The sequence below is a fragment of the Pavona decussata genome, unplaced genomic scaffold (genome assembly GCF_977016875.1).
Source record: "Pavona decussata unplaced genomic scaffold, jaPavDecu1.1 SCAFFOLD_61, whole genome shotgun sequence".
Taxonomy (NCBI): Eukaryota; Metazoa; Cnidaria; class Anthozoa; order Scleractinia; family Agariciidae; genus Pavona; species Pavona decussata.
In genome coordinates, this window is record NW_028145482.1 from 3,392,184 (window position 1) to 3,418,088 (window position 25,905).

The 25,905-nt window shown below is 37.4% G+C and overlaps 2 protein-coding genes across 11 annotated transcripts; both read right to left on the reverse strand.

The window, feature by feature from the left end:
• Positions 1 to 2,256: 2,256 nt before the first annotated feature.
• On the reverse strand, positions 2,257 to 12,084 carry LOC146479138 (uncharacterized). 10 transcript variants are annotated; one of them, XM_085111405.1, is made up of 8 exons: positions 12,014 to 12,084; positions 11,698 to 11,757; positions 9,886 to 10,702; positions 9,000 to 9,215; positions 7,417 to 7,488; positions 7,078 to 7,146; positions 6,628 to 6,696; positions 2,257 to 5,348 (listed from the first exon to the last, which is right to left on the reverse strand). In XM_085111405.1, the coding sequence occupies exons 2-8, from the start codon at positions 11,713 to 11,715 to the stop codon at positions 4,891 to 4,893; spliced, it is 1,719 nt and encodes a 572-aa protein (XP_084967531.1). In that variant the 5' UTR covers positions 11,716 to 11,757; positions 12,014 to 12,084; the 3' UTR covers positions 2,257 to 4,890. The 10 variants fall into 10 exon arrangements, with proteins under 10 accessions (XP_084967531.1, XP_084967532.1, XP_084967530.1 ...); XM_085111406.1 differs by having other exon boundaries at positions 7,078 to 7,140; positions 11,698 to 12,035; XM_085111404.1 differs by having other exon boundaries at positions 11,698 to 12,034.
• LOC146479137 (uncharacterized) lies at positions 2,257 to 25,056 on the reverse strand. The gene is made up of 5 exons (XM_085111127.1): positions 24,516 to 25,056; positions 23,227 to 23,424; positions 21,663 to 21,731; positions 19,364 to 19,979; positions 2,257 to 4,742 (listed from the first exon to the last, which is right to left on the reverse strand). Exons 1-4 carry the CDS (start codon positions 25,054 to 25,056, stop codon positions 19,522 to 19,524), a joined length of 1,266 nt encoding a protein of 421 aa, XP_084967253.1. The 3' UTR covers positions 2,257 to 4,742; positions 19,364 to 19,521.
• Positions 25,057 to 25,905: the final 849 nt, after the last annotated feature.

Sequence of the window (25,905 nt, forward strand, 5' to 3'; positions counted from 1 at the left end):
AAAACACGACTGGACGCTTTCTGGCACAGCTACATCCCTCTAATTTTTTTCTTAAAATCCTTTTCCTAGTGCCAAAAGTTTCCAATTCATGAATTTTTCAGAGGCGATGTTTTACTAAAATTATTTGACATCGGATTTCCATACAAACACTGCTATTTCAAGAGTGTTTGCCTACTCGTCAAAATGGCGTCAAAACCGTGATAAGGCCTATTTTCGGTCATTTAACCGTAACCGGATTACCCTATATTTGGAAACAATAGCTTTGTACGGCGCTTCCACGAAAGTCGTTTTTGTTGTAGCTTCCCACGCAGTCGTTGACGTTTATAGAGCAGCAAGAGAGCAGTAAAAACGACTGCATGGGAGGCTGCCGAAATTTTTGTTGTGTGTGTGTGTGTGCGGTGAACACTTATTTGCGTTTGAGAACTCTACCCTTAGAGCAGCCAATAAACGTACTTTGTCATTTGGAAATCCTTGAAAAAAATGTTAATTCCGTTGCTTTTAGGAGCATTTCTTATTGAACTAGTCTTCCTCGCAGCCGTTTTTTGGGCTGTCACCCAACTTGGGCTTATTGAACTGGCTTGGAAAGGTCCACAAAAGTTCAGCGCCCTCCGGACATTCATTACGTTTGCACAGTGCAACTTTAGAAGAATTTAGACTGTTCAAAGTTCCCTATTTTTTTATATGACTTTCGAGACTCGTAGGCTTCGATCAAACTGCCACCATCTTGGTTGGTAACGGCAAGCGCACGTCTTAACCACCGCCCCTGTCCCTACCTCCGACCCTCCTCCAACCCTTCCCCTCCCCGCAATTTAGACTCTCCCCAGGCTGCGCTCGTCGTTACAACTCAAGATGGCGGCAGTGGCAGCAGTTCGATCGAAGCATCATCCTCGGAAACCCAGGGGCAGGTAGTCGGGTAGAAGGGATTTTCATGGGCGCCCATGAAAATTCCTTCCACCCGAATAGCTGCTCCCGGGTCTCCGAGGATATCGAAGCATACAGGGCTTGGGAATCCCACGGAACGCGGAACTACGGAACTGTCAACAGCCTAACATTGAGAATGATGATTATTCTAGGAAGTGACGCAGGCATACTCGGAAAAAAGAAATCCGAGTGCTCCTATCAGGAGTCGAACCTAAAACCTTCCGATTACTAGTTCGGATGCTCTACTACTGAGCTACAGGAGACTCGTGGGAGCTAAGGCCATTAAACTGGGTTCATGGGACAAACATCCTGCATATACTGCTAGGATTTGAATGTCAAACGTGTGGTATATGAAAGAAATGTGATGGTATATTTCCAGCCTGGTGAATGAATGAGAATGATGATTATTCTAGAAAGTGACGCAGGCATACTCGGAAAAAAGAAATCCTAGTGCTCCTATCAGGAGTCGAACCTAAGACCTTCCGATTGTATAAAGAAGTGAAAGGAAAATGAAATAAGCTTGAAGTGCTAATGTGCTGGCTAAAACTTCCAACCGTTTCAAGGCAGGGGGCTACTGCCTTCTAAAACAAAACAACAACACAAAAACGAATATCACGTTCATTCTTCAGAATGGAAGCGACACCTCTGTTGAATCTGAGCTCAAGGGTGTGGGCCTACGAGGGTACTATAAGCTATCGCGAAGGTGATGAGCCGCTTTTGAATCACATTAAGGCCTTTAACACTGTCGTCTGTGGTCTCCTGAAGGTGATGTCCAGTTTAGGATGCCCCTCAAAGTTTCTCGCCATCCTCCGCCAGCGCCAGACAGGTCAAGTCGCTGTCGAACAGCTCCCCTGTTTCGAACGGCACAAGGGCGTGTCCTTGTACCCTCCCTGTTCCCCAGGCGTCGGACTTGCAATCCGAGTTGGATCAAAATGAAAACAATTTGTAAAGGGCCGAGATAGATACCTCGGCAGGTGATCACTTAGACTGATTTAAATTGTTAATAAACGGCTGCCGTATTATGGTTTTGCTAATGCGTGTATTCCCGATTGGGCGGGTTCATTAAGACAAACGTCAGGAGCCTGCAAACGTGGAGGATAACAGATCCACCCCTTTGCATGACCCCGATCTCAAGGCCAAAAAGTATCCCCGCCAAACGCTACTGATGCAGGGCGGAGGAAGAGGGAGTTCTGAGACAAGATCTAAAAGTGCCATGAAAACGAGAAGGGAAAACTCCAGACGACTTGTCACTGCAAGATTGTATGAACTGTACGATGTTATGGCTTGGTTGCAAGCAAGAAAATACGGAAAAATAAGTGAAAGCAAACAAGGAAGTGGACAGTGCTGAGTTTTAATATTTTTGCAAACCTGCATCATTAAAATAGAATAAATGTACAAAGTGTGAAATCTTTTACAACTATTTAGAACAAATAGAAAATAGTTTAAAACTCTTAAAAAATAATTGTATCTGACCTAAAAAAGTATAAAAATACTAAATTTTCGGCATTGCTTCTACTACCTTGGTTAGAGTAAAATGGCGACTATATCATTTTACTCTGACGAAGAAAAAAATTTGTATCATTACACTTTTTTAGGTCAGATACAATTCGTTAAGAGTTTTGTCATGAAAACGAACCGTCCAAATAGTATATACAATGAAAAATAGTTTGTTCTGTTTAAATACGCGAGACATGCAATGTTACAAATATATCAATTGGGAAAATATGACAACTATACAAGGTGCTGAACAATGCATGGATTAATAAATTCTGATGACAATTATATTCTTTCATAAATTATATGAAAACAAGGTGATAGAACTCAGCCGGCATAACTTCTGATACACGTCACACACGGCAGGCCCTACATACATTTATCGAGGGAATGCTTTGTCCGGATAACTTACGATTTGCTGTATTGCCAGAAAGAACTTGGTCTTTTTGAAGTTCCTAGAAAAAATTTGTTCATCACTTCTAGAAATATTGTGAATACTGCAACATTAATCTGAATATTCTGGAAGAAATGATTTAAGATATGACTATAATTATATCAGTACACTTCGCTAAGTTCTTCACCTTGCATTATAAGACAATTGCATCTTTTAGACAAAGTCAATTAACTCACATTGAAATATGTACATTCTCACCCATCATAAATTATTGTTAAGAATAGTGACATTATTTCACTGCATCACTGAAAAAAAATTAAAGGACGTGACATTCCACTTGAATTTGTAATTATTAGCTATAATAAGAATATGCTTTGTAATAAAACATACAAATTTTTTTAGAGAATATAAGCCGCAGGTCATATAAAATTAATTGTTCTTTTTGTTTTCTCTTTCACAATCTTCTTGATTTTTTTTTATATCTAGTAAGTAAATCTCACAGAAAACAAAATGAATTTCTAGTGCTGAGGATAAATACAATGAACTTTGGATTGATTTCCTAAAATCCCACGTAAGTTTTTCAGGTTACATGCCAGCACGTAGTGAACAAAAAATATGTAATCACATCATTTATCAGCATTACAAAAATACACAGTAAATAACTTAAATTTTGCTTTAAGAAACTTTTAACAAACCAAAAAAGGTATCTATTTAGCATGCACTGCATGTTGTATTTAACGGATAACACATTAACCAAATAAAAACATTTTTAATTAAATAAACCAGAAATAAGGAAACAAGGTGTTTTAATCATAAGTTATAACACAGACAGAAGATGTACAGAAAATATGAAAAAAGGTTGTATGACAATTCTTTAATTAAAGAAAAAATGACTATAATGATAGAGCATTGGCCAACAACCCGAGTTATTTTCTGAAGAGAATACAGCTCATTTCATAGAATTTTTTCACTGTGCATAAATGATTTTCAATGCCAAATCTAATCCTTTTCAAAACTATTCCTGACCAGTATGACAAAACTTTGTGTCTAATTCTAGCTGATGGACATTTTGGCGTACCTACAGAGGTAACAAATTAGATGATTTTGTTGAATTACTCATGATCAGTAATTGTTGAATTTACTTTATTTACAAAATTATGGTATTTCTAACATTTTTATGTCAGTTGGCAAATGTTATAGTGGTTAGAAATCTAAAATAATGATGGGATCACCAAGCTAAGCAAGCTGTGCAGCTATTTTACAAAGCAGAGTTTTAAAGCTTCAAAAATGAAAAGCGACTGGAGCAAGTTTTATGAAAAACACAAAACACCTCAATTTCTGCACAAAAGTATGCAAATTAAGATTTTTGAGTTTGATGCTGGTAACATTGAATACCGGTAATTTATTATCTAGCAGTTAATTAGCTACAACTGAAAATAAAATTTTGATTTTCCATTGCACAATAGAGTTGTGCACTACAAAATGGAGGAATATTACCTTACTCAAAGTAGTCAGCAACTATATAATGTAGATTGGCAAAGAAAACTTTAAAAATGTGACTTAAAGAAATTTAGAGATTCTACATCTAAATGTTAAAGCAAGAAACAGGGTTCATAACTGGAGACTACCAAATTACTGCCAGAGACAAACTTTCTTGATAGCATTAGAGCATGATATGCAAAGTGTGACAATTTTTTTTTTAAATGGCTACCCATTATCACAACTTGAGAAATAAGTTATTTCTACTGCCAGAAGATTTGGTTCCCTCTGAGCTATTTTTGGATGGTCATACAGAAAGTTGCTGACTAAAACTTATAGAAGTAAATATTTGCACTTTTGAATATCATGCTGATCAAATGACAAATTTACCCCAAGTTGCATATGTGTTTTGTTTTATGAAACAGTGATGAATCAAGGGAAGGGCCCAGGCCACCTTTTTCTCAAAGAAAAGAAGCCCTTCGGGGTCAATTCTTTTTTTAAAAGAAATCTAGCTCAAACATTCTAATCTTAGGCACCATGTTACACAAAGTTATCAATCTCTCAGTGATGTATATCATGTTCTTCACAAAAGCCTACAATTATTATACTGCTGAAGAGCTACATCTGGTATTCCATTCATAAACAATCCATTCATCAATAACAGACACAACATCATACCTTTCCATAATTTCTACTATTTCCCTAAACCTTCCGATTGAGCTATCCCTTTGGGAAATGAATTTCTGGATCATTGAATGGGTTGTATCCTCATTCTGTCTTAGAAAGAAAATTTCATCTTTGTTCAGGCCAATCTTCTCACCAAATGACCGGTGGTCATCCCAAAAACAACCTCGTGACATATCCAGCTTAATACAAATGTTGCTATAAAACATGATCGGGATACTAGACATTCTTCTCTTAAGGAGGTCGGTCCTAAAGTCTTCTGGAACTGATGAAATGTTGGTACTTGACAAGTGATGAAGTCCTGTTGTTGATGTACTTTGAGTTTTCATAGGGAAGGAAGGTGGACTCAGGTTTGTTATGCTAGACTTTTTATCCCCTATAAAGAAATGAAGACATAATAATTACTCAGATACATTAATTATTAATGGTGTAATTAAAAAAAAGAAAAATCCTTACAAATTGCATATGCCTGGGGGAATAAGGAGCTCCTTTTTTTGGCAGCTGGCCCTATTTCAGACCAAAATATGTAATTTTCAAGTAGTCTTTTTTAGACCTCACCCTGTCCATGCCATCCCTTGTTATTAGTTTTTGCCATAGTGAGATATGGCTTTTGTGGACAAGTAGTAGGGTTTATAACCTGGGTGGGGGTACTCCCATAATTTTTAGCTGGGGGTGTGCTGCTGGGACTCTGAAAACCTTAAGCTATACTTGACCATGTTAACCTTTATTTTGCAACCCCATTCAAGAGTAAACACCAAAAATCACCACCCTATCCTTGCCCTATTTCCAGAGTTGCTATTTCCTGAAACTTGACTTGTTCACTATTATGTAAAGTTGTCGTACTGCCTGCCACACTGATTATTAAAATTATTCGATTTAGCGAGAAACTTTTTCAGACTAAATTCTTCAAGCAACTGATTAGTTTCGTAGAAAATGAAACCCTATTCTAGACCAAAACTCTGTGATTTCTATACCCTATTAGCGGGTAAACTTGCTGAAAACTATACCCTTCACAGTGGCACATACCTATATAGTTCATGGGAGTACCCCCCCCCCCCAACTGGGATTAATACTACTGATGGGGTCACCTTTTGGACGGGTCATCAGAAGAGTTTTCTTGCTAATTCAGTTTCTTTTTCCACCTTGAAGCATGGCTAGCGCTAACCATTGGTTAAGAGGTATTAAAACCTATAGGTTGTCATGGTATTTAACCTGGGTTAGCGCTAACTATGCTTTGAGCAACTGGGCCCAGGTTGATATTGATATTAAGTTAACAATTAACCACAAGAAGCTGTTACTAAAATAGAGTAAAGAGAACTTCCGAGTGTGATGGTGGGGGAAGGGTGGGTGAGAGGGCTGTCGATTATAATGATGATCATGGTCTGGGTGAATGGGCAACAAACATGTCTGTGTTACATTATTTTGCTGGGAAATAGGACTGGACTCATCTTTAAGTCTGGTAAAGTCAATATTAATAGTGGCTCTGAGAGGCACCTCAATACAAGAATATTTATACTTTCCAGTCCCTGAAAGTATGTAGTATTGGAATACACATATATCTTACTGAACAAATTTAACAAAATTTAAAATATAATTTTCGCAAGAAAAAGACAATCATAGTACAAAATATTAATTTTATTGAATGAGTAGCTTACTTTCTTCAGCTGGATCCTGATTAGTGATAATCAGCTCTGGTTCAGCTCTAAGTATGGTCAGCTTGGGACCTGAAAAGAAAGTATGTTAATAACCTTTTGATACAAGTCACAAAAATAAAATCTAAGAGAAGCAAGCCCTGACTGAAAAGTAACACCTGACAAGTAATGATTTAAAATTTAATGCACCATTTTGTTAGCAGATAAGGCAATGCAGACGCTCCAAGTACCAGCACTGAAATTGTCATCAATGAAGATGTGTCTGAATTCTTTGCCTAAAATAATATAGGACAGGGACATGAATCACAGTAAAATAAAAAAAAATACTTGTTAAGGTACATACTTCCTGCACCAGCTGCATCGTGATCACTGAACAAATTCAACAAATATCACTTTCACAGGAAAAAGACAATCACGGTACAAAATATTAATTTTAGTAAATGAGTAGCATACTTTCTTTAGCTGGATCCTGATTAGTGATGGTCAGCTCTGGTTCAGCTCTAGGTATGGTCAGCTCTGGATCTGAAAAGAAAATAAGTTAACAACCTTGTGAAACAAGTCACAACAATAAAATCTGAGAGAAGCAAGCCCTGACTGAAAAAACTAATGCTTTAAAATTTAATGAAACATTTTATTAGCAGATAAGGCAATTGCAAATGCTTCAAGTACCGGCACTGAAAATGTCATCAATGAAAATGTGAATTCTTTGCCTAAAATAACGTAGAACAAGGACATCTTATATGAATCACAGTAAAACAAAAAAAAAAATACTTGTTAACTTAAGGTACATACTTCCTACACCAGCTGCATCGTGATCAATAACATCAGCCAGCTCGAAATCTTGGTCAAACATTGCCACAGAAGCTACAAAAAAAAAAAAAAAAAAAAAAAAAAAACATTCAAAAACAAAACAAAACCATTAACACTTAAAAACAAAACAAAAACAAACAGATACAAGAAAAAAAAAACATTTGTTAGAAGTGTGCATCTTTTTCTCCACTTGAGGGCAGAGATTATTTCAGTGCCTCCTAAGTAGAAGTACGTCACTTATGAAACTCACTTTACCAGTCCAAGACTCTCCGCAGTGAAACTATAATTGTGTTATACAGAATTTCAATAGAAAGTATCAATCATCCTCTCGAGATTATTTACAATAGGCTCTGTTTGGATCATGGTTACAAGGTACAGTAGTAACAACTACATTCTACTTAGGACTATTATGTTTGTAATAAATATTTGTCAATATGGGGGTGGTGCAGCTAACTCAAGCCTGCATATGCCAAGGCATCTGGGACATTAGCTATATAGTTTAGAGGTAACGCAAGTGGGCAGGCCACTAGAAGTTTGCAGCAATTGAATATTCCATTATTTGAAACTAAAACTGGGCAGATATCCTTTTCCTACAGAATTGTTAACATTTGGAATAACTTACCATCTGAAATCAAGCTTATAGCCAGTGTTTGAATAGTTTTAAGTGTAATTTAAGAAAGTACCTCCTAAAAAACTTTTTATGTCTAGCTACCCCCTCACCAATTATTTATAAATTGTAAATATTGTTTTAATATTAATTTACGTATTGTAAAATTGTCAATGAAAAACCCCTATGGGGAGTGTCAATAAAGTATTGTATTGTATTGTATTGTATAGGTATGTGCAGTGCCAAAGGGTATTGTCTTTGATCTTTTTTGATCTGAAATTCATCTCTGAACCTCAATGTAATTTTTGTGGTTTTATTCCTTCCCCTAATTAAGCCTCATAGCCACATACAAATTACAAAGTGTCTAAATTTATCTATTGACAGTCATTATTTTGACTAAATACACCCTACACCCACCAACACAAAAACCAACCTTTCAAGACCTGAAATCTGGAGATTTTTTTCTTTTGTTTCATCAACCCGCTCCTTTCCCCTATACATGTATGACCCAAACCTAAAACCCCACTCCACCAAAAAATGCACTCCACTCCCAATTATTTTAACCTAATTCCTACAAACTGACCCACTTGCAAAAGCCCACAAAATGCCCAAAAAATCCCCCAAACTGTGAAATGGATTTGAAAAACCAGAATTTAGTGGCTTTAAGGAAAAAGGGGGGTAAAAATCTTAGGTGATCATGCACTTTCAGAATAAAATCCATACCCACCCCATGGAAGGTCACTGAAAATTCCAAGGGGGAGGGGGATCTTAAAAGTCAAAATTTTAGAAGCAAAGTATGAAGCTAAACTGGAATTTCCTAGGGGGATGGGGGTGCAAACAAAAAACCTTCTGTAGGGGGGGTATGGATATTTTCTGGAGCTGCACTGATTGTGGAGAAAAGATAAAGAGCTACTTTAATTTGGGATAGTTGGTACATATGGAACTCAGACATACTTACAATAAACCTTTTTTCCACATTTTTTTGTTTTTCGATCACTACCACATTTCTTAAGAGAACCAGGCTTTTTTTCTCCTGGCTCCTTTGTCAAATCCTTAAGACAGCCTGGGTGAGAGTGTGATCTGGTAATTGCTGGTTTGACTTTATTAGAGGATTGGCTCTGAATGGGAACTGAGAACAGCCGTAGGAAGGCTGGCCTCTTACCAACAGAAGGAGCTACAAGAAAAACAAATTATCAAAAAAGAGGGAATTCATTTAAAATAATGTATATCAATCTGTGGAGGGGCAGTGGTGTACAGTGGTTAGCAATAGGATGGATAAGAGGATCGGTAGAAGCTTAAGATTGATCTCTTCATTGCTGTAATGTTTCCTTAGACAAAAAACTTTGCTTCACATTGTCTCTCTCCACCCAGGTGTAAACAAATGGGTGCTGGCAACATACTGCTGGGCTTTACCCCGACACCGACAAGCATCCCATCCAGTGGAGAGTACCAAAATTACTCCTAGTTTCTTGACGTGACAGAAACCGGGTTGATCTCTGGTCCTAATATAATTTATCAAACTAGTTGTTTTCCAGAGAAATTTGTCAAATTTGCATTCCATTTCAAAGAAAACAATTAGGTAAAAAGAAAACAACAACAACAACAACAACAACAAAAACAACTCATTCAACTGACTCAACCACTCATGTCCTTTCAGGAGTGATCTAAATTTATACCTCATGAAAAGACATATTAGATTTACAAACATTGGTTAAGAGATTGGTAAGCTATATTTGAAACCTTACTTTTAAGAGTCTCAACAAACTTGATAATAATATTTTACTTCAACTTACTGTCTTTAAAAATTTTAGCCAGATTTATTATTCAAGTTATTGATACTATACCTGATTGCAACGATTCTATCTTGGCTTCCTCCTCTCTCCAAGTCTTGTTGTCAAAATGAACTGTCTTTCCACCATTTGAGTTTTCAGAGCCCCAGCAATAACAAAACCAGTTTCCAAGTTTAGTTTTGATTCTCTGCCAACCAAACTTTCTCCACATCCAGACAAGAACAATTATTACAAGTATGATAATTATCAAAAAGATGGAAGAAATCACGATGGCTACAATTTCAAGTGAAGAGAGAGTTGGCTGTACATGTTCAGGATTATCTGAGGATGATTGATCTTGCAGGCCGAGCACTCCATCATCATTTGATGAATCAGTGGGATCTGGACAGATGATGTTGGTTTGTTGACAATGATGTGTGATTGGTAGGCCTGAGCCCTCGCACTGCTTTTCATGGCTTGTATCATTGTGTCCACAACATTTGCTACATGGATGACAGGAATCAGTAAGGTTGTCCCAGTAAAAGCCTTTGTGGCATGTTCTTAAGCATTTAATTGTATCTTCTTCCAAACTGCACCACCCAGATCTTTCCTCATGAGCATCACAGTTTGTGCACATTTTACACTGTGAAAAATCATGAGTGTCCGAGTAACTGACACCTTCATCACAAAGAACACAGTGGATAGAAAAGTTAAATGGTATCCTGCTGCCACAGGGTACATTCAAACCATACCCAAAAGGGCATTCGACAAGAGAACATTTCCAGATGTATGAGTGAGTGTCATTAACTACTCTTTCAATTTCATCATGTCTTGGCTTTTGCTGTTTGGAGTTTGCAAAATTAAACGCAGATATTGTAACTACAAGAACCACCTAAAGAGAGAAAAAAGTACACTCAGTGTTAAATCATAAATATTAGACGAAAAGATTTTATCTTAACGTAACTGTTTTTCATTAGGGCTTTGATTAAATGAACTGAAATATTACTGCGGCAATTTCAATAAAATATAGCTAAAGAAATCATAAACAGAAGAATACAGTAATAGGAAAACTTTCAGGTAGAATCTGTGATTAGTTCATAATTTATCAAATAAAATAGGTATTAGTTCACATTAACAGAATACGAAAGTCAGGGATTAGCAATTGAAAGAAATTTAATGAACAATTACACATTACAACGGAATTATTATAAAGAATGTCACGAACACCTGTGAGAGGAAACATGACCTGTAATAAGGTAAGGCTTGCCCTGAACGTTTTTGTCTTGATTAAATCTGTCGTCATATCTAAATTAAATGACCTTTTAAAATTTACTTTTTGGGTTTCCAAGTAACTTTTAAAATTAAATACGAAAGATCGAGATGACAATTTGTTGAAAGAAGCAAGTTTAAGTTTATTTAAGATTTAAACATATACAATGCAGCAAGAGAAGCCTTTTACGTGTTTCGATCACTGGCGAACACAGAGATTACGTATTCAAGCTGGACAAAACTGTAATTTTAATTATCCTAAATAGTTTACAAATATACAAAGGTAAGACGCTGTGCTTACAACTGCGCTCGAGGTAAATGTCAAGATCACGATCAGACAGAAAGAATCAGCCTGTCAGTACGGTTCTTCATAAGCTAAACGGGTTAAAAAGGTCTGTAGCCATCGGAAACAATTTCTGAAACGAAAACTTCGTGAAAGGAAAGGTAGAAATTGAATCCGATCCGTCGCACATATGTGGGCTGGACTGCCAAACAAATATATTAACTTCTAATAGTTTTCCAAAGCGTTTTACTAAACAAACTGCCTATACAGTTTCCTAGCACGACAATCTGGAGTTTCAAACTCGAAAAGTGAAGTTAAATTTAAACAAAACTTACCAAATTCGTAATCTCCATGGGAGTCTATACGTACGTATTTTCGCAACGGTCACCGTACAGCTATAAAAATAATCAATTTGAAGAGCATTTAAGTAGAGTCAGTTACATCTCAATTTCAGATTGTTCCATCGGAACGATGAGAAGTAATCTCTATGAGCGGCACTAGAAGGATCATAAAAACAAGTTAAGAGACAAAACAAAACAAGAACAGTAGAGTTGATTTAAAGAACTGAAACCTGCGGCTCTAATTTAATCTCACGACAGAAAACTCCATGAAGATTTTTACATAAAAGTACATTTCACTGAAAAAGCTTACCAGCTTGTTGTGTTCTACACAAATCCTCAAGCATATAAGCACAGAATAGAAACGCCTCGCACAGTGAAATATATTTCTCTCCGGCTGGACGTCCCATTTTACAATTTCTGCTGAGTAGGGACTTTCCCGTGAAAGGAAATCCTTGCACATGATTGGCTTTGATGAACCACGTGATTTTGAAACAACCATTCTCATTGGCTTTCAATGGCGCACTTTTCCGCGCGAAACCTGTCAATTTATTAGGAATGGCTTTGCGACATTCTCAAACATTCTAGAACATTCTAGCCTCCCACGCAGTCGTTTACGAGTCCCCTAAAAAACGACTGCGTGGGAGGCTAAGAACATTCCATCCTTCCATAAATTTAATGCGTTAATATTAAATTAATGTATTTACTAGAAATACGTCACTCGCAAAACCTCGCGAAGCTAGGGCTGGGTGGGAAGCCCTTTTTACTCGTATTGTAGCATCAAATGGCGAGAGTATAAGGTTTCTGAACATAGCAACTACTTTGATGAGCATGGTGTTTTCGTAGTTTCACAGGTTAGTTTGCGGTTGAAATCTACAGTGGAACCTCTCCACAACGACAGAAGAAAGTGGCCGTTGGGGAGAGGTGGCCGTTATGGGGATGTAGGGGTGTAATATGACACCTTTTTTTTCGGGAAGTACAACATGTTTCTTGTGCTAAGTTCATGCTTACTGTAGCCTATAACGGCAATCCAGTCTTAAATAATATATATAGATAAACTACACAATAAAACGTAAATAATGTTTTGAATAAAAATGTTAACAAGACGAAACGAGCAAGGTTCGCAACATTCGCTATATTATTGTAGACAATGCTTACTGCAGCATTTAAATGGAACACAATCAAAATACGTATATCGTTAAAATGGATACAGAAACGTAATGTTCCGAAGATAAATGTCGATTACTGCATCAGCTTATAAAAAGGTGTTTTTTACAAAAAAGAACTGTACTGGCCGTTGTCGAGAGGTTATTTTGGCAGTTGGGGACGCACTTTAGTGGCCGTTGCCGTTGTAGAGTAGAGAGGTTTAAACAAGAGCTAATGTATGGACTGTCCGCCGGGACAAAAAAATGTGGCCGTTGTGGAGAGGTGGCCGTTAGTGGAGGTTCGACTGTATTTCTGACACGAGGAAATGTACAACGGGCGTGAGGCGCTGTCGTGTTCGATGAATTTATTTCCCACGGAAAATTATTTTACCGCGGCCAAAAAACGTGTAATTTCTTCAATGCAATCTTTCACAAAAAAAGATTTCTGGAAGAAAGGGAAAAGATTCTGCAGAGATATTTCCATAGACCCATTCGGCTAACGCAATGTTGTACCCAATTCAGATCCCCCGGGGTTAAGATTCTTTGTTTATTGTATTTGCATTATAATGTAGCATTCACATTTAAATGATATCGAAATACTTAGAACAAAACATTTTATGCCCAAAGGATTTGAATTGGGTACAAAATTGCGTTAGCCGAATGGGTCTATCCAGTGAATGTTGATGAACATTCCAGTTGAAATTTGCGAGGAATTATGGCTCCAATAAGAACTGTACTAAAAAATAACTTACAGGTAAAAGCATAAAATAAAAATGAAACAGGGCAAAAAAAAAAAAAAAAAAAAAAAAAAAAAAAAAAAAAAACTCCTGAAAATCATAATAACATTGAAATAAATGTGATGTGTTTTAAGCCTGGTGAATAAATAAAAGAAGTATTTTTTTCAGGCAGTGACACTGCCAGGCATACTAAGAAAAAAGAAAATCTGAGTTCTCTCAACAGAAGTTGAACCTGATGACCTTCCCAGATTACTATAGGTTCATGTAACAAAGATCCTGCACTCTGCTAGGACATTCACTGCACTGTGTGTAAGAGATAAAGAAAAATAACAAACCTGATTTGTGTAGAACACAACTGTTGCAGTGTTTTTCATATAATCAGCCGAACAAAACAAGGAATAAATTTTCCAAAAAAAAAAAAAATGGGATAGAAATACAATATTTGGCTATTTCTAGGATTGGGTATCACTTGGAATGCAAATTGTACAAAGCACTTCTATAATGTGATCCAAATTTGGAGGTTTGGAAAATCCATACCCCACCCCACCCTACTTGGGTACCTCCTCCCAACAGCACTGATGTGAAGCAAACCAGGCATTTGTCTAGATGTAGAAGAAATACAATATTTGGCTATTTGTAGAATGGGGTTAATCACTTGGATTAATGCAAATAATTATTATACAAAGCACTTCTAGAAATTTGTGATCCAAATTTGGAGGCCTGGCAAGTCCACACCCCACCTCACCCTACTTGAGTACCTCCTCCCAACAACACAACACAACACAACATCTAGATGTAGAACTAAATAAATAAAAGGGGCTTGCTCTTTTATATGGGACTTCATCTTTAAAACCATGAACAACAATTTTTATAAATTATTCTGGATAACTGTTTTACTCAGGCTTATATGACAAATGGGCCAAGAAGTTGAAAAAGTGTATTGTAAGGTGTTACAGTTTGCAATAAAATAAAAATATTTTCAAAAAAATTATCTTCAATATTTTGTCAGATTATGGTGTTGTAAGGCATTTCCAAGCTCTTTTTAAAGGGAAGAAGAACTCATTTTCGAAACATTTTTTTAGAAATATTGAATCCTTTTTATTTTACGAGCGCTAAAAGTTACTGAAATTTTTAAATTTTTGCGCGCTTTAAGCCCCGCTGGACAAATTTTTGTCTCGTGGGCTCATTAGGAACGAGCCAATGAGAAGCGTCCGATATTTGACACTTTCTTAGCTGTGACGTAAGAAAAGGACACCAGAAGGATTCAGAAGGAATCGTATGCATGCTGATTCCTTTCTCTACATTTCGAGAGTTGCTGCATCCAAAAACCACACATTTTTCAACCATTTTCTCTGTTTACCATTGAAGCATTATCTTCGGATATTTTTGCACGATGTCCTTTTCTTACGTCACGCTCCATATTTGGCCGAGTGGGGGACTAATGCGAACGATAGATGACAATATCGACAAGACTGCCTTCACTTCTAGCGCTCGTAAAAAAAAGGATTCAATATTTCTCAAAATTTTTTTTCGAAAATGAGTTCTTGAAAGATATGGAAATCTACCAAAAGAAAACAAATTGAAGGGTTAGGGGCACTTTAAGTTTTCGGTCGTTTTTGTACTCGGGTGGCACGAGTTAAGTTTTTGGTCGCGTTATCAAATTCTTCACGTTCTTTTACTCAGGCCTTGAGGCGCCGAGTTAAGTAATCGGGGAAGGAGAGGGGAGGGCCCCGAAGTCCCTCATTTTTTTTTTTTTCGCTTCCTTGGCTCCCCCTCCCTTTCCCCGATGTATTCTGCGAGTCACTATTCTTTTGAATCAAAACCTTTTGCGTCCGTTGTGAAGTGTTCGTGAACGGTTTCCCTTAGTGCAGAGAGGGTTCTGGAGTCGTTAGAACATAGACTGCAGGCAATCCCTTTCTGGATAATCGAGAGGTGGCGCGAAATAGCCGAGCGCGAAAACAAAATGGAGCGAACGAGCAGAGGGGGGCTTGGGGAGAGGCAGTCTCTTCTCGATTATTTCTCCTCGCTCCAGTCTCGCTGCGCTATGAGCACACCATCTCGACTGACCAGAAAGGGACTGCTTGCAGTCTATTAGAACAAAAAGGTGATGGCAATGATAGCATGTCGAGTGGTGAAGAAAGCGAAAACGTAAGGATTAAGGCCCGTGGATATAGCATAAGAGAAGAGGAGGTAGCTTGAACATGGTGCACTCGGTTTCGTCTGATTGGCAAATAAGTGAGGGTGACCGTTGTGCGTACCCTTACATACACTTACCCTTTAAAAATACCCAACGGACGGTTTCAGTGCATTGTGAGGCATTTTAGCCGGAAGTAAAATTAGTACCTACAGTTTGTATTTGATTGTTTTCAACTTGGCTTCAGACTGGCTGATTCAAAAAACGTCCTTAGTGATGGTTTGCATTGTCTTACTGTAAGAATTTAATCTTTCGATCTTATTCATCTTGTTCCGATGCTCTTGTTCTTGTTCTCGTGTGAATGTAAATATAACATGTGGCTCGCTGACTCGCAGATTTTAATCACTCTCTAACATACACTCAAAATTTTACATTCAACCTCACCTAACACACTGTACCGGTAGTCGCCACAGTTTATTCCGGCATGTTTCAAACATGTTATCTGATTTGTTGTTGGACAACATTACAAAATTTTTTAACACCTAATGTTAAAGTTAATAAGTTAAAGGCTTCTAAGTGGAGCTGCCAATAACTTGAGCAGGCTTCAGAAAGGGTTTTTAGTTGAGTGTGTGCTGACTGAAGCTCACACACCTCATAGCTAGGGTGTATGCACCAAGTAAATGATTATTTAAAATTTCTACCAAAAGCTCAGGGGCACCCAACGACAGTTTTCTCTCAGATACATTAAAATGCTATTTTAAGCTATCTGGAGTGTCTTTAAAGCTCTGTAGGTTCATTTTAGGCCGCGCTATAATATTTTTATCTGTTCGGTCATTCTAGGGGAACTTGAGTCTTTTCGAAATTACTAGGGCATCTTTGTCCATTTCCCGAAAACCTTAGATCTTATTTCCTTTCCGAAAATCTTAGCTGACCTTTTCTCGGTATCCGAAACGATATTTTTATCAATCCCAAAACACTAGGCCTTAAATTTCCCGTATTCCGAAAGTTCATGGTGAAAATTCCCTTGAGAAAATTGTAGGGGATTAAGGGCCTTCCGAACAGATAATTTACCGAAACAATCCGTCGGGTGCCCCTGAAAGCTGTACACATATCAACCAGAAAGTGAAAATACAGTTCAAATAATTGCAGGAACCAAAAATATAGCATTCAGGAAACATTACAGTTTAACTGAAATTTTGCGGTGTCACAGTTGGTTGTATCTATACATAATTACAACTGGTTTTTGCAATCATTGATCATATACTAGTACTATAACAACGTGAAACCTAACGCATGATTGTTAATAAATGCATGCCTCGTCTTGACTTGCCATTTTGCACCCTTAACAATAATTCCTCTGATCCAGGACAAAGGGGTGGGGTGGGGATACTCCCTTATATGGCTTACATGGGATTTGCCACTGAATGAGGTATGTATGGTCTGATCTCTGCCCTGAACAGGGAACAAAATATCAAGTTTGAGTTCTGAACAGTGCCTGGACCTGTCCTAAACAGGGTATGGTGACAAGATTATTGTCACTAAATATGGTTTACACCATATTTAATTGGATCAAAATGAAAACACTTTCTAAAGGGCCGAGACAGACTGATTTAAATTGCTAATAAACGGCTGCCGTATTATGGTTTTGCTAATACGTGTATTCCCGGTTGGGCGGGTTCATTAAGTTGACAAACATAGAGGATAACAGATCCACCCCTTTGCATGTCCCCGATCTCAAGGCCAAAAAGTACCCCCGCCACACCCTATGCAGGGTGGAGGAAGAGGCAATTCTAAGACAAGATCGAAAAGTGCCATGAAAACGAGAAGGGAAAACTCCAGACAACTTGTCACGGCAAGATTGTATGAACTGTACGATGTTATAGCTTGGTTACAAGCAAGAAAATACGAAAAAAATAAGTGAAAGCAAACAAGGAAGTGGACAGTGCCGAGTTTTAATATTTTTGCAAAATCTGCATCATTAAAATAGAGTAGCTGTACAAAGTGTGAATTCTTTACAACTATTTAGAACAAATAGAAAACTAGTTTAAAACTCTAAAAAAAATAATTGTATCTGACCTAAAAAGGTATAAAAATACTTAATTTTCGGCATTGCTTCCACTATCTTGGTTAGAGTAAAATGACGACTAAGTCTACCTTAGATTGAACGGTTGATTTGGTTTGATTGTAAATTAAAATGTGTACATTCTCACCCATCATAAAATATTGCTAGTAATAATATCATTTCACTGCATCACTGGAAAAAAATTAAAGGACGTGACATTCCACTTATTAGCATGTAACAAGAGTATGCTTTGCAATAAAATAATTCATACAAATTTTTTTTAGAGAATATAAGCCGAAGGTCATATAAAGTTAATTGTTCTTTTTGTTTTTTCTTTCATAATCGTCTTGGGTTTTTTTAACATCTAGTAAGTAAATCTCACAGAAAACAAAATGAAATTCTAGTGCTGAGGATAAAAACAATGAACTTTGTATTGATTTTCTAAAAACCCATGTAAATCTTTCGAGTTACATGCCAGCACTAAGTGTACAAAAAATATGTAATCACATTTTTTATCAGCATTACAAAAATATAATGAAAATAAATTGAATTTAGCTTTAAGAAATTTTTAACAAACCAAAAAAGGTATCTAAAACATAAACTGCATGTTATGTTTAATGGATAACACATTAACCAAATCAAAACATTTTTAGTTGAATAAAACACAAAATAAGTGATTAGAAAACAAGTTGTTTTAACCATAAGTTACAACATAGACAAAAGATGTACAGAAAATATGTAAAAAGGTTGTATGCCATTTTTTTTTTGGCAAATGTTCAGGGCTGTTATCTGGTTTGTTCAATCAAAATTCAATTTCCTCTAAAATAAAAGCCACAATAAGATTTTGTTCAAATTTTGTCAAGCTACAATTAATTTGAATATGTTTGCTGCAAAATTGAAAAAGTCACCATACTTATTCTTGTGGAGAAACGAAGAATTGAAATATGGTAATTTATGTATTTTTAAAGAAGAAAAACCGTTAATAACAGAGCACCTCAATTTCTGCACAAAAGTATGCAAATTAAAAATTTTGTGTTTGATGCTTAGTAGTAACATTGAATACCAGTAATTATCTCGCAGTTAATTAGCTACAGTATAACTGACAATTAAAATTTTGATTTTGCCAATTTGCCCAATAGAGTTGTGCACTGCAAAATGGAGGAATAATCTTAACTCAAGGTGGTCAGCAACTATAATGTATTGTCAAACAAAACTTTAAAAATGCAACTAAAAGATTTAGAGATTCTATCTCTAAATGTAAAACCAAGAAACGGGGCTTGTACATGTAACTGGAGACTACCAAATTACTGCCAGAGACAAGCCTTCTAAATAGCATTAGAGCATGAAAAGCAATGTGTGACATCTTTTTTAAATGACTACCAAATCAAAACTTGAGAAATAAGTTATTTCTATTCCCAGAAGATTTGGTTCCCTATGAGCTATTCTTGGATGGTCATACAGAAGTTTGCTGACTAAAACCTATTAGAGGTAATTGGACTTTTGAATATCATGCTGTTAAAATGACAAATTTTACTCCAAGTTGCATAGGTGTTATGTGTTTTGTCAAGGGAAGGGCCCAGGCCACCTTTTTCTCAAAGAAAATGATACCCAGAGGGTCAATTCTTTTCTTTTCTTCTTCTTCTTTTTTTTTTTTTAAGAATCTAGCTGAAACATTATCTTATGCCACATGTTACACAACGTTATCGATCTCTCAGTGATGTATATCATGTTCTTCAAAAAAGCCTACAATTCTACTATTGAAGAGCTGCACCTGGTAATCCATTCGTAAACAATCCATTTATCAATAACAGACGCAACATCATCCCTTTTCATACTTTCTACTATTTCCCTAAACCTTCCGACGGAGCTATCCCTTTGGGAATTGAATTTCTGTATCATTAAATGGGTTGCATCCTCTTTCTGTCTTAGAAAGAAAATTTCATCTTTGCTCAGGCCAATCTTCTCGCCAAATAAGCGGTTGTCATCCCAAAAACAACCTCGTGACATATCCAGCTTAATACAAATGCTGCTATAAAACATGATCGGGATACTAGACATTTTTCTCTTAAGGAGGTTGGCCTTTAAGTCTTCTGGAACTGATGAAATGCTGGTAAATGACAAGTGATGAAGTCCGGTTGTGGACGTACTTTGAGTTTTCATAGAAGGTGGACTCAGGTTTGTTATGCTAGGCTTTTCATCCCCTATAAAGAAATGAGAACATAATAATTATTCAGATACATTAATTATTAATAACATAATTAAAAAAAGACAAAATCTTCATGTGTTGCATATGCCTGGGGGAGTGAGGGGCTCCTTTTTTTGGCAGGTTAAGGTTCTCCAAACACTGACACTATTTTAGACCAAAATTTTCAAGTAGTCTTGTTTAGACCCCACATTGTCCATGCCATCCCTTGTTATTAGTTTTTGCCATAGTGAGATATGGCTTTTGTGGACAAGAAGTAGGGTTTATAATCGGGGAAGGGGGGTGGGGGGGTACTCCCATAATTTTTAGCTGGCGGTATGCCGCCGGCTGTTGATCATAGTCTGGGTGAATGGGCAACGAACATGCCTGTGTTACATTATTTTGCTGGGAAATAGGACTGGACTCATCTCTATGTCTGGGTCTTGACAATCTGCGAGCCATGCGAGGCACTCAGGTTAGCCTAAAAAACACTCCGGTTAGCCTAAATAGCACTCAGGTTAGCTTAAGTAACTCCCCGGTTAGCTTAATGGTTATCATTTATGTTGGGAGTTGTTCGCGCCTCGCAAGCCTCGCGTTTTTGGCTCGCATGGCTCGCACGTTTGGCTCGCTGGCTGGCTGGCTCGCACATTGGCCACACTCTTTATGTCTGGTAAAGTCAATATTAAAAGGGAGCTTAAGCTACGACAACGGCAACGGCAACGAAAACGTCACCTGAAAACATATCTTTATTTCATTTGTGCTAATTCACAATTATTTCAACTCGCACAACTTTTACAAAAATGGCAAACTATCCAGGAACCAAATTGTTTGGAGTGGCGTAAAAGTTAACCTGAAGAAAGAGAATGAAAAATTCACCATCAGGCGTTCACGTTCTCCAAAAAACCTTAAATGTGGTCATATTTCACGTTCTTGTTGGTTTGCAGAGGAAGGCAAAGCAATGTACCAAAATACAAAATGTACGTGCAGATTGATTGCTTTTGCTCATTAAACCTATTGTTTTGCGGCGTTCTCGTTGCCGTCGCCGTTGTCCTTGCTTAAGCTCCCTATTAGTTGCTCTGAGAGGCACCTCAATACAAGAATATTTATACTTTCCCGTCCCTGAAAGTATGTAGTATTGGAATACGCATATATCTAACTGAACAAATTTAACAAAGTTTAAAATATAATTTTCGCAGGAAAAAGACAATTACGGTACGAAATATTAATTTTAGGGTCACCTTTTGGACAGGTCATCAGAAGAGTGTCCTTGCTAATTCAATTTCTTTTTCCTCCACGTTGATATTGATGTTAAGTTAATTAACAATTAACCACAAGAAGCTGTTACTAAAATAGAGAAAAGAGAACTTCCGAGTGTGATGGTGGGGGAAGGGTGGGTGAGAGGGCTGTCGATTATAATGATGATCATGGTCTGGGTGAATGGGCAACAAACATGTCTGTGTTACATTATTTTGCTGGGAAATAGGACTGGACTCATCTTTAAGTCTGGTAAAGTCAATATTAATAGTGGCTCTGAGAGGCACCTCAATACAAGAATATTTATACTTTCCAGTCCCTGAAAGTATGTAGTATTGGAATACACATACATCTTACTGAACAAATTTAACAAAGTTTAAAGTATAATTTTCGCAAGAAAAAGACAATCATAGTACGAAATATTAATTTTAGTAAATGAGTAGCTTACTTTCTTCAGCTGGATCCTGATTAGTGATAATCAGCTCTGGTTCAGCTCTAAGTATGGTCAGCTTGGGACCTGAAAAGAAAGTATGTTTAACCTTGTGAGACAAGTCACAACAATAAAATCTAAGAGAAGCAAGCCCTGACTGAAAAGTAACACCTGACAAGTAATGATTTAAAATATAATGCACCATTTTGTTCGCAGATAAGGCAATGCAGACGCTTTAAGTACCAGCACTGAAATTTTCATCAATGAAGATGTGTCTGAATTCTTTACCTAAAACAATATAGGACAGGGACATGAATCACAGTAAAATGAATAAAAAAAATACTTGCTAAGGTACATACTTCCTGTACCAGCTGCATGGTGACAAATAACATCTGCAGGCAGCGCTAGCTTGTGATCTTGGTCAAACATTGCCACAGAATCTACAAAAAAATTAAAAAAAAAAACCATTCAACAACAAAACAAAACTATTAAAAATTAAAAACAAAACAAAAACAAACAGATACTAGAAAAAAAAGTTGTTAGAAATGTGTATCTTTTTCTCCACTTGAGGGAAGAGATTATTTCAATGTCTCCTAACCAAAAACACTTAATAAAGTCACTTTACCAGTCCAGGGCACTCCAGTGAAACTTAATAACATATTTTTTAATACAGAATTTCAATAGAAAATAATCACTTCATCCTCTTGAGATTATTTAGGCTCTATTTGGATAATGGTTACAAAGTACAGGATTAACAACTACACTACAGACTATTATGTTTGAAATAAATATTTGTCAAATTTATGTAGGGGTAGTACAGCTAGCGCAGGCCTGCACATGGGGGAGGGTTGTAACTCCCCTACATCGCCAAAGGGTATTGTCTTTGACCTTTTTTTGATCTGAAATTCATCACTGAACCTCAATGTATTTTTTGTGGTTTCATTCCTTCCCCTAATTAAGCCTCATAGCCACATAAAAATTACAAAATGTCTAAATTGATCTATTGACAGTCATTATTTTGACTAAATACACCCTACACCCATCTACACAAAAACCAACCTCTGAAGACCGGAAATCTGGAGATTTTTTCTTTTGTTTCATCAACCCACTCCTTCCCACTATATGACCCAAATTTACAACCCCCTCCACCAACAAAACATGGCTCACCAAAAAAAGCACTCCACTCCCAACCTAATTCCCGCAAAACTGACCCATTTGTAAAGCCCACAAATAATAATGCCCAAAAAAATCCCCCAAAAACTGTGAAACGAGTTTGAAAAACCAGAATTTAATGGTTTTTGGGAAATTGGGGGGTAAAAATCTAAGGTGATTGTGCACTTTCAGAAAAAATCCATACACACCCCATGGAAGGTCATTGGAAATTCCTAGAGGGAGGGCTGGGGTCTTAAAAGTCAAGTATGAAACTAAACTGGAATTTCCTGGGGGTATAGGGGCGCAAAACAAAAAACCTTCAATGGGGGGAGTAGGGATATTTTCTGGAGCTGCACATTGTAGAGAAAAGATAAAGAGTTACTTTTAATAAATTTGTGATAGTTGGTACATACAGAACTGACATACTTACTATAAACCTTTTCAAATTTTTTGGTTCTTCGATCACTACCACATTTGTTAGGAGAACCAGGCTTGTCTTCTGCTGGCTCCTTTGTCAAATCCGTAAGACAGCCTGGGTGAGAGTGTGATCTGGTAATTGCTGGTTTGAGTTTACTAGTGGATTGGCTTTGAATGGGAACTGAATGAGAACTCTTGTCAACAGAAGGAGCTACAAGAAATTCAAATACCATCAAAAACAGGGAATTCAGGAAAAATTAAAATATTGTATATCAATCTGTGGAGGGGCAGTGGTGTACAGTGGTTAGTATGTCAGCATTTCAATAGGATGGATAAGAGGATCAGTAGTTTGAGGTTTAAGGTTGATCTCTTCATTACTGTGTTGTTTCCTTAGACAAAAAACTTTGCTTCACATTGTCTCTCTCCACCCAGGTGTAAACAAATGGGTACTGGCAACATACTGCAGGGCTTTACCCTGAGACCGACAAGCATCCCATCCAGTGGGGAGTAGCAAAATTACTCCTAGTTTCTTTACGTGACAGAAACCGGGTTGATCTCTGGCCATAATATAATTTATCAAACTAGTTGTTTTCCAGAGAAATTTGTCAATAATATTTTGTGTTCCATTTTCAGGGAAAACAATTAGGTCAAAAAAAAAAAAAAAAGCACTCAGAGACACTCAACCACTCACGTCCTTTCAGGGATGATCTAAATTCCCTCATGGAAAGACTGTAAGGGGGTGTTTACATGATACCGGCGCGACTTTCATTCCGGTACGAGTTCACTCTGGTTCCCTCTTGTGGCTCTGTATTCGTTTACATGATATCAGCACAAAATCTTGTACCGAAGCGAGTCATACCGGTGCGGGTTCACCCTGGTAACCGCACCGGGGTGAGATTTTCATTCCGGTATGAAAACTCGTTCCGATGTCAAGTAAACGCGGTACGGCTGTTCGCTGCAGCATGAATTGACTCTCCTGGGAGTCTAGAACGGATAGCGCTTGAGCAGTCCTCGATATTCAATTCAATATGGCGCCAAAATCACGTCAGTCAACAAAAAGTATCCCTTCATGTAAACACAGTATGAAATCACAATTTCATACCGGCATCAAACTCGCACCGGTGTGAGTTTTCACATGCAAACACCCCCTTAGATTTACAAACATTGGTTAAGAGATTGGCAAGCTATATTTGAAATCTTACTTTTAAGAGTGCCAACATTTAAACAAACTTGATAATAATATCTTGCTTCAACTTAGTAAATTTTAGCCAGGTTTATTAAACAAGTTATTGATACTAATACCTGATTTCAGGGATTCTATCTTGGCTTCCTCCTCTCTCCAAGTGTTGTTGTCAACATGAACTGTCTTTCCACCATTTGAGTTTTCCGAGCCCAAGCAACAACAAAACCAGTTTCCAAGTTTAGTTTTGGTTCTCTGCCAGCCAAGCGTTCTTACCATCAAGACAAGAAAAAGTAATGCACGTATGAAAATTATCAAAATGATTGTAGACATCACATTGGTTCCAATTTTAAGTGAAGCTGCGAGCGTGCTGTCATCACTGTCTCCAATTTTGGGTGAAGAGAGAGTTCGCCGTTTGGGATTCGGGCCAAGCGTGCTGTCATCACTGTCACCAATTTTGGGTGAAGAGAGAGTTCGCCGTTTGGGATTATCTGAGGATGATTGATCCTGCAGGCCGAGCGTGCTGTCCTCACTGTCTCCAATTTTAAGTGAAGAGAGAAATTGTCCGTTTGGGATTTGGGCCGAGTGTGCTGTCCTCACTGTCTCCAATTTTAAGTGAAGAGAGAGTTCGCCGTTTGGGATTCGGACCGAGTGTGCTATCATCACGGTCTCCAATTTTGGGTGAAGAGAGAGTTCGCAGTTTGGGATTTGGGCCGAGCGTGCTGTCCTCACTGTCTCCAATTTTAAGTGAAGAGAGAGTTGGCTGTACATGTTCAGGATTATCTGAGGATGATTGATCTTGTGGGCCGCACGTGCTGTCATCACTTGATGAATTAGTGGGATCTGGGCAGACGATGTTGGTTTGTTGACACTGATGTGTGATTGGTAGGCCTGAACCCTCACACTGCTTTTCATGGCTTGTATCATTGTGTCCACAACATTTGCTACATGGATGACATGACTCAGTAAGGTTGTCCCAGTAAAAGCGTTTGTAGCATAATCTTAAGCATTTAATTGTATCTTCTTCCAAACTGCACCACCCAGATCTTTCCTCACGAGCATCACAGTTTGTGCACGTTTTACATTGCGAAAAATCATGAGTGTCCGAGTAACTAACACCTTCATCACAAAGGACACAATGAATTGAATGGTTGAATGGTATGCTGCTGCCACACGGTACATTCAAACCATATCCAAGAGGGCATTCAATAAGTGAACATTTCCAGATATATGAGTGAGTGTCATTAACTACTCTTTCAATTTCATCATGTCGTAGCTTTTGCCGTTTGGAGTTTACAAAACTCAACGTAGATATAGTAACTACAAGAACCACCTAAAGAGAGAAAAAAGTACAACCAGTGTCATTCGTTTTTGTGGTTTCAGCTTTCACAAAGCTGGAACCTACATTGTCATCCATCGTGTAGTGTAAGTATATAACGTAAGAAAGTAAGCAAGTCCATTTTCCGTAAAGGTTCGGAATGTTGAATCTTTCATCGATAAATACGATGTCTT

What these genes read in the sequence shown, in the direction of transcription:
- LOC146479138 (XM_085111405.1), bottom strand. An exon ending in TCAGGATCCAGCTAAAGAAA is followed by an intron (nt 6,697 to 7,077) that starts GTATGCTACTCA and finishes CTTTCTTTTCAG; the next exon opens with GTCCCAAGCTGACCATACTT. An exon ending in TCAGGATCCAGCTGAAGAAA is followed by an intron (nt 5,349 to 6,627) that starts GTAAGCTACTCA and finishes ATTTCTTTATAG; the next exon opens with GGGATAAAAAGTCTAGCATA.
- LOC146479137 (XM_085111127.1), bottom strand. Translation starts at nt 25,056, where the DNA reads ATGATAGCACACTCGGTCCGAATCCCAAACGGCGAACTCTCTCTTCAC. An exon ending in GATAGAATCCCTGAAATCAG is followed by an intron (nt 23,425 to 24,515) that starts GTATTAGTATCA and finishes AATTTCTTGTAG; the next exon opens with CTCCTTCTGTTGACAAGAGT. An exon ending in AAAATTTGAAAAGGTTTATA is followed by an intron (nt 21,732 to 23,226) that starts GTAAGTATGTCA and finishes CTTTCTTTTCAG; the next exon opens with GTCCCAAGCTGACCATACTT.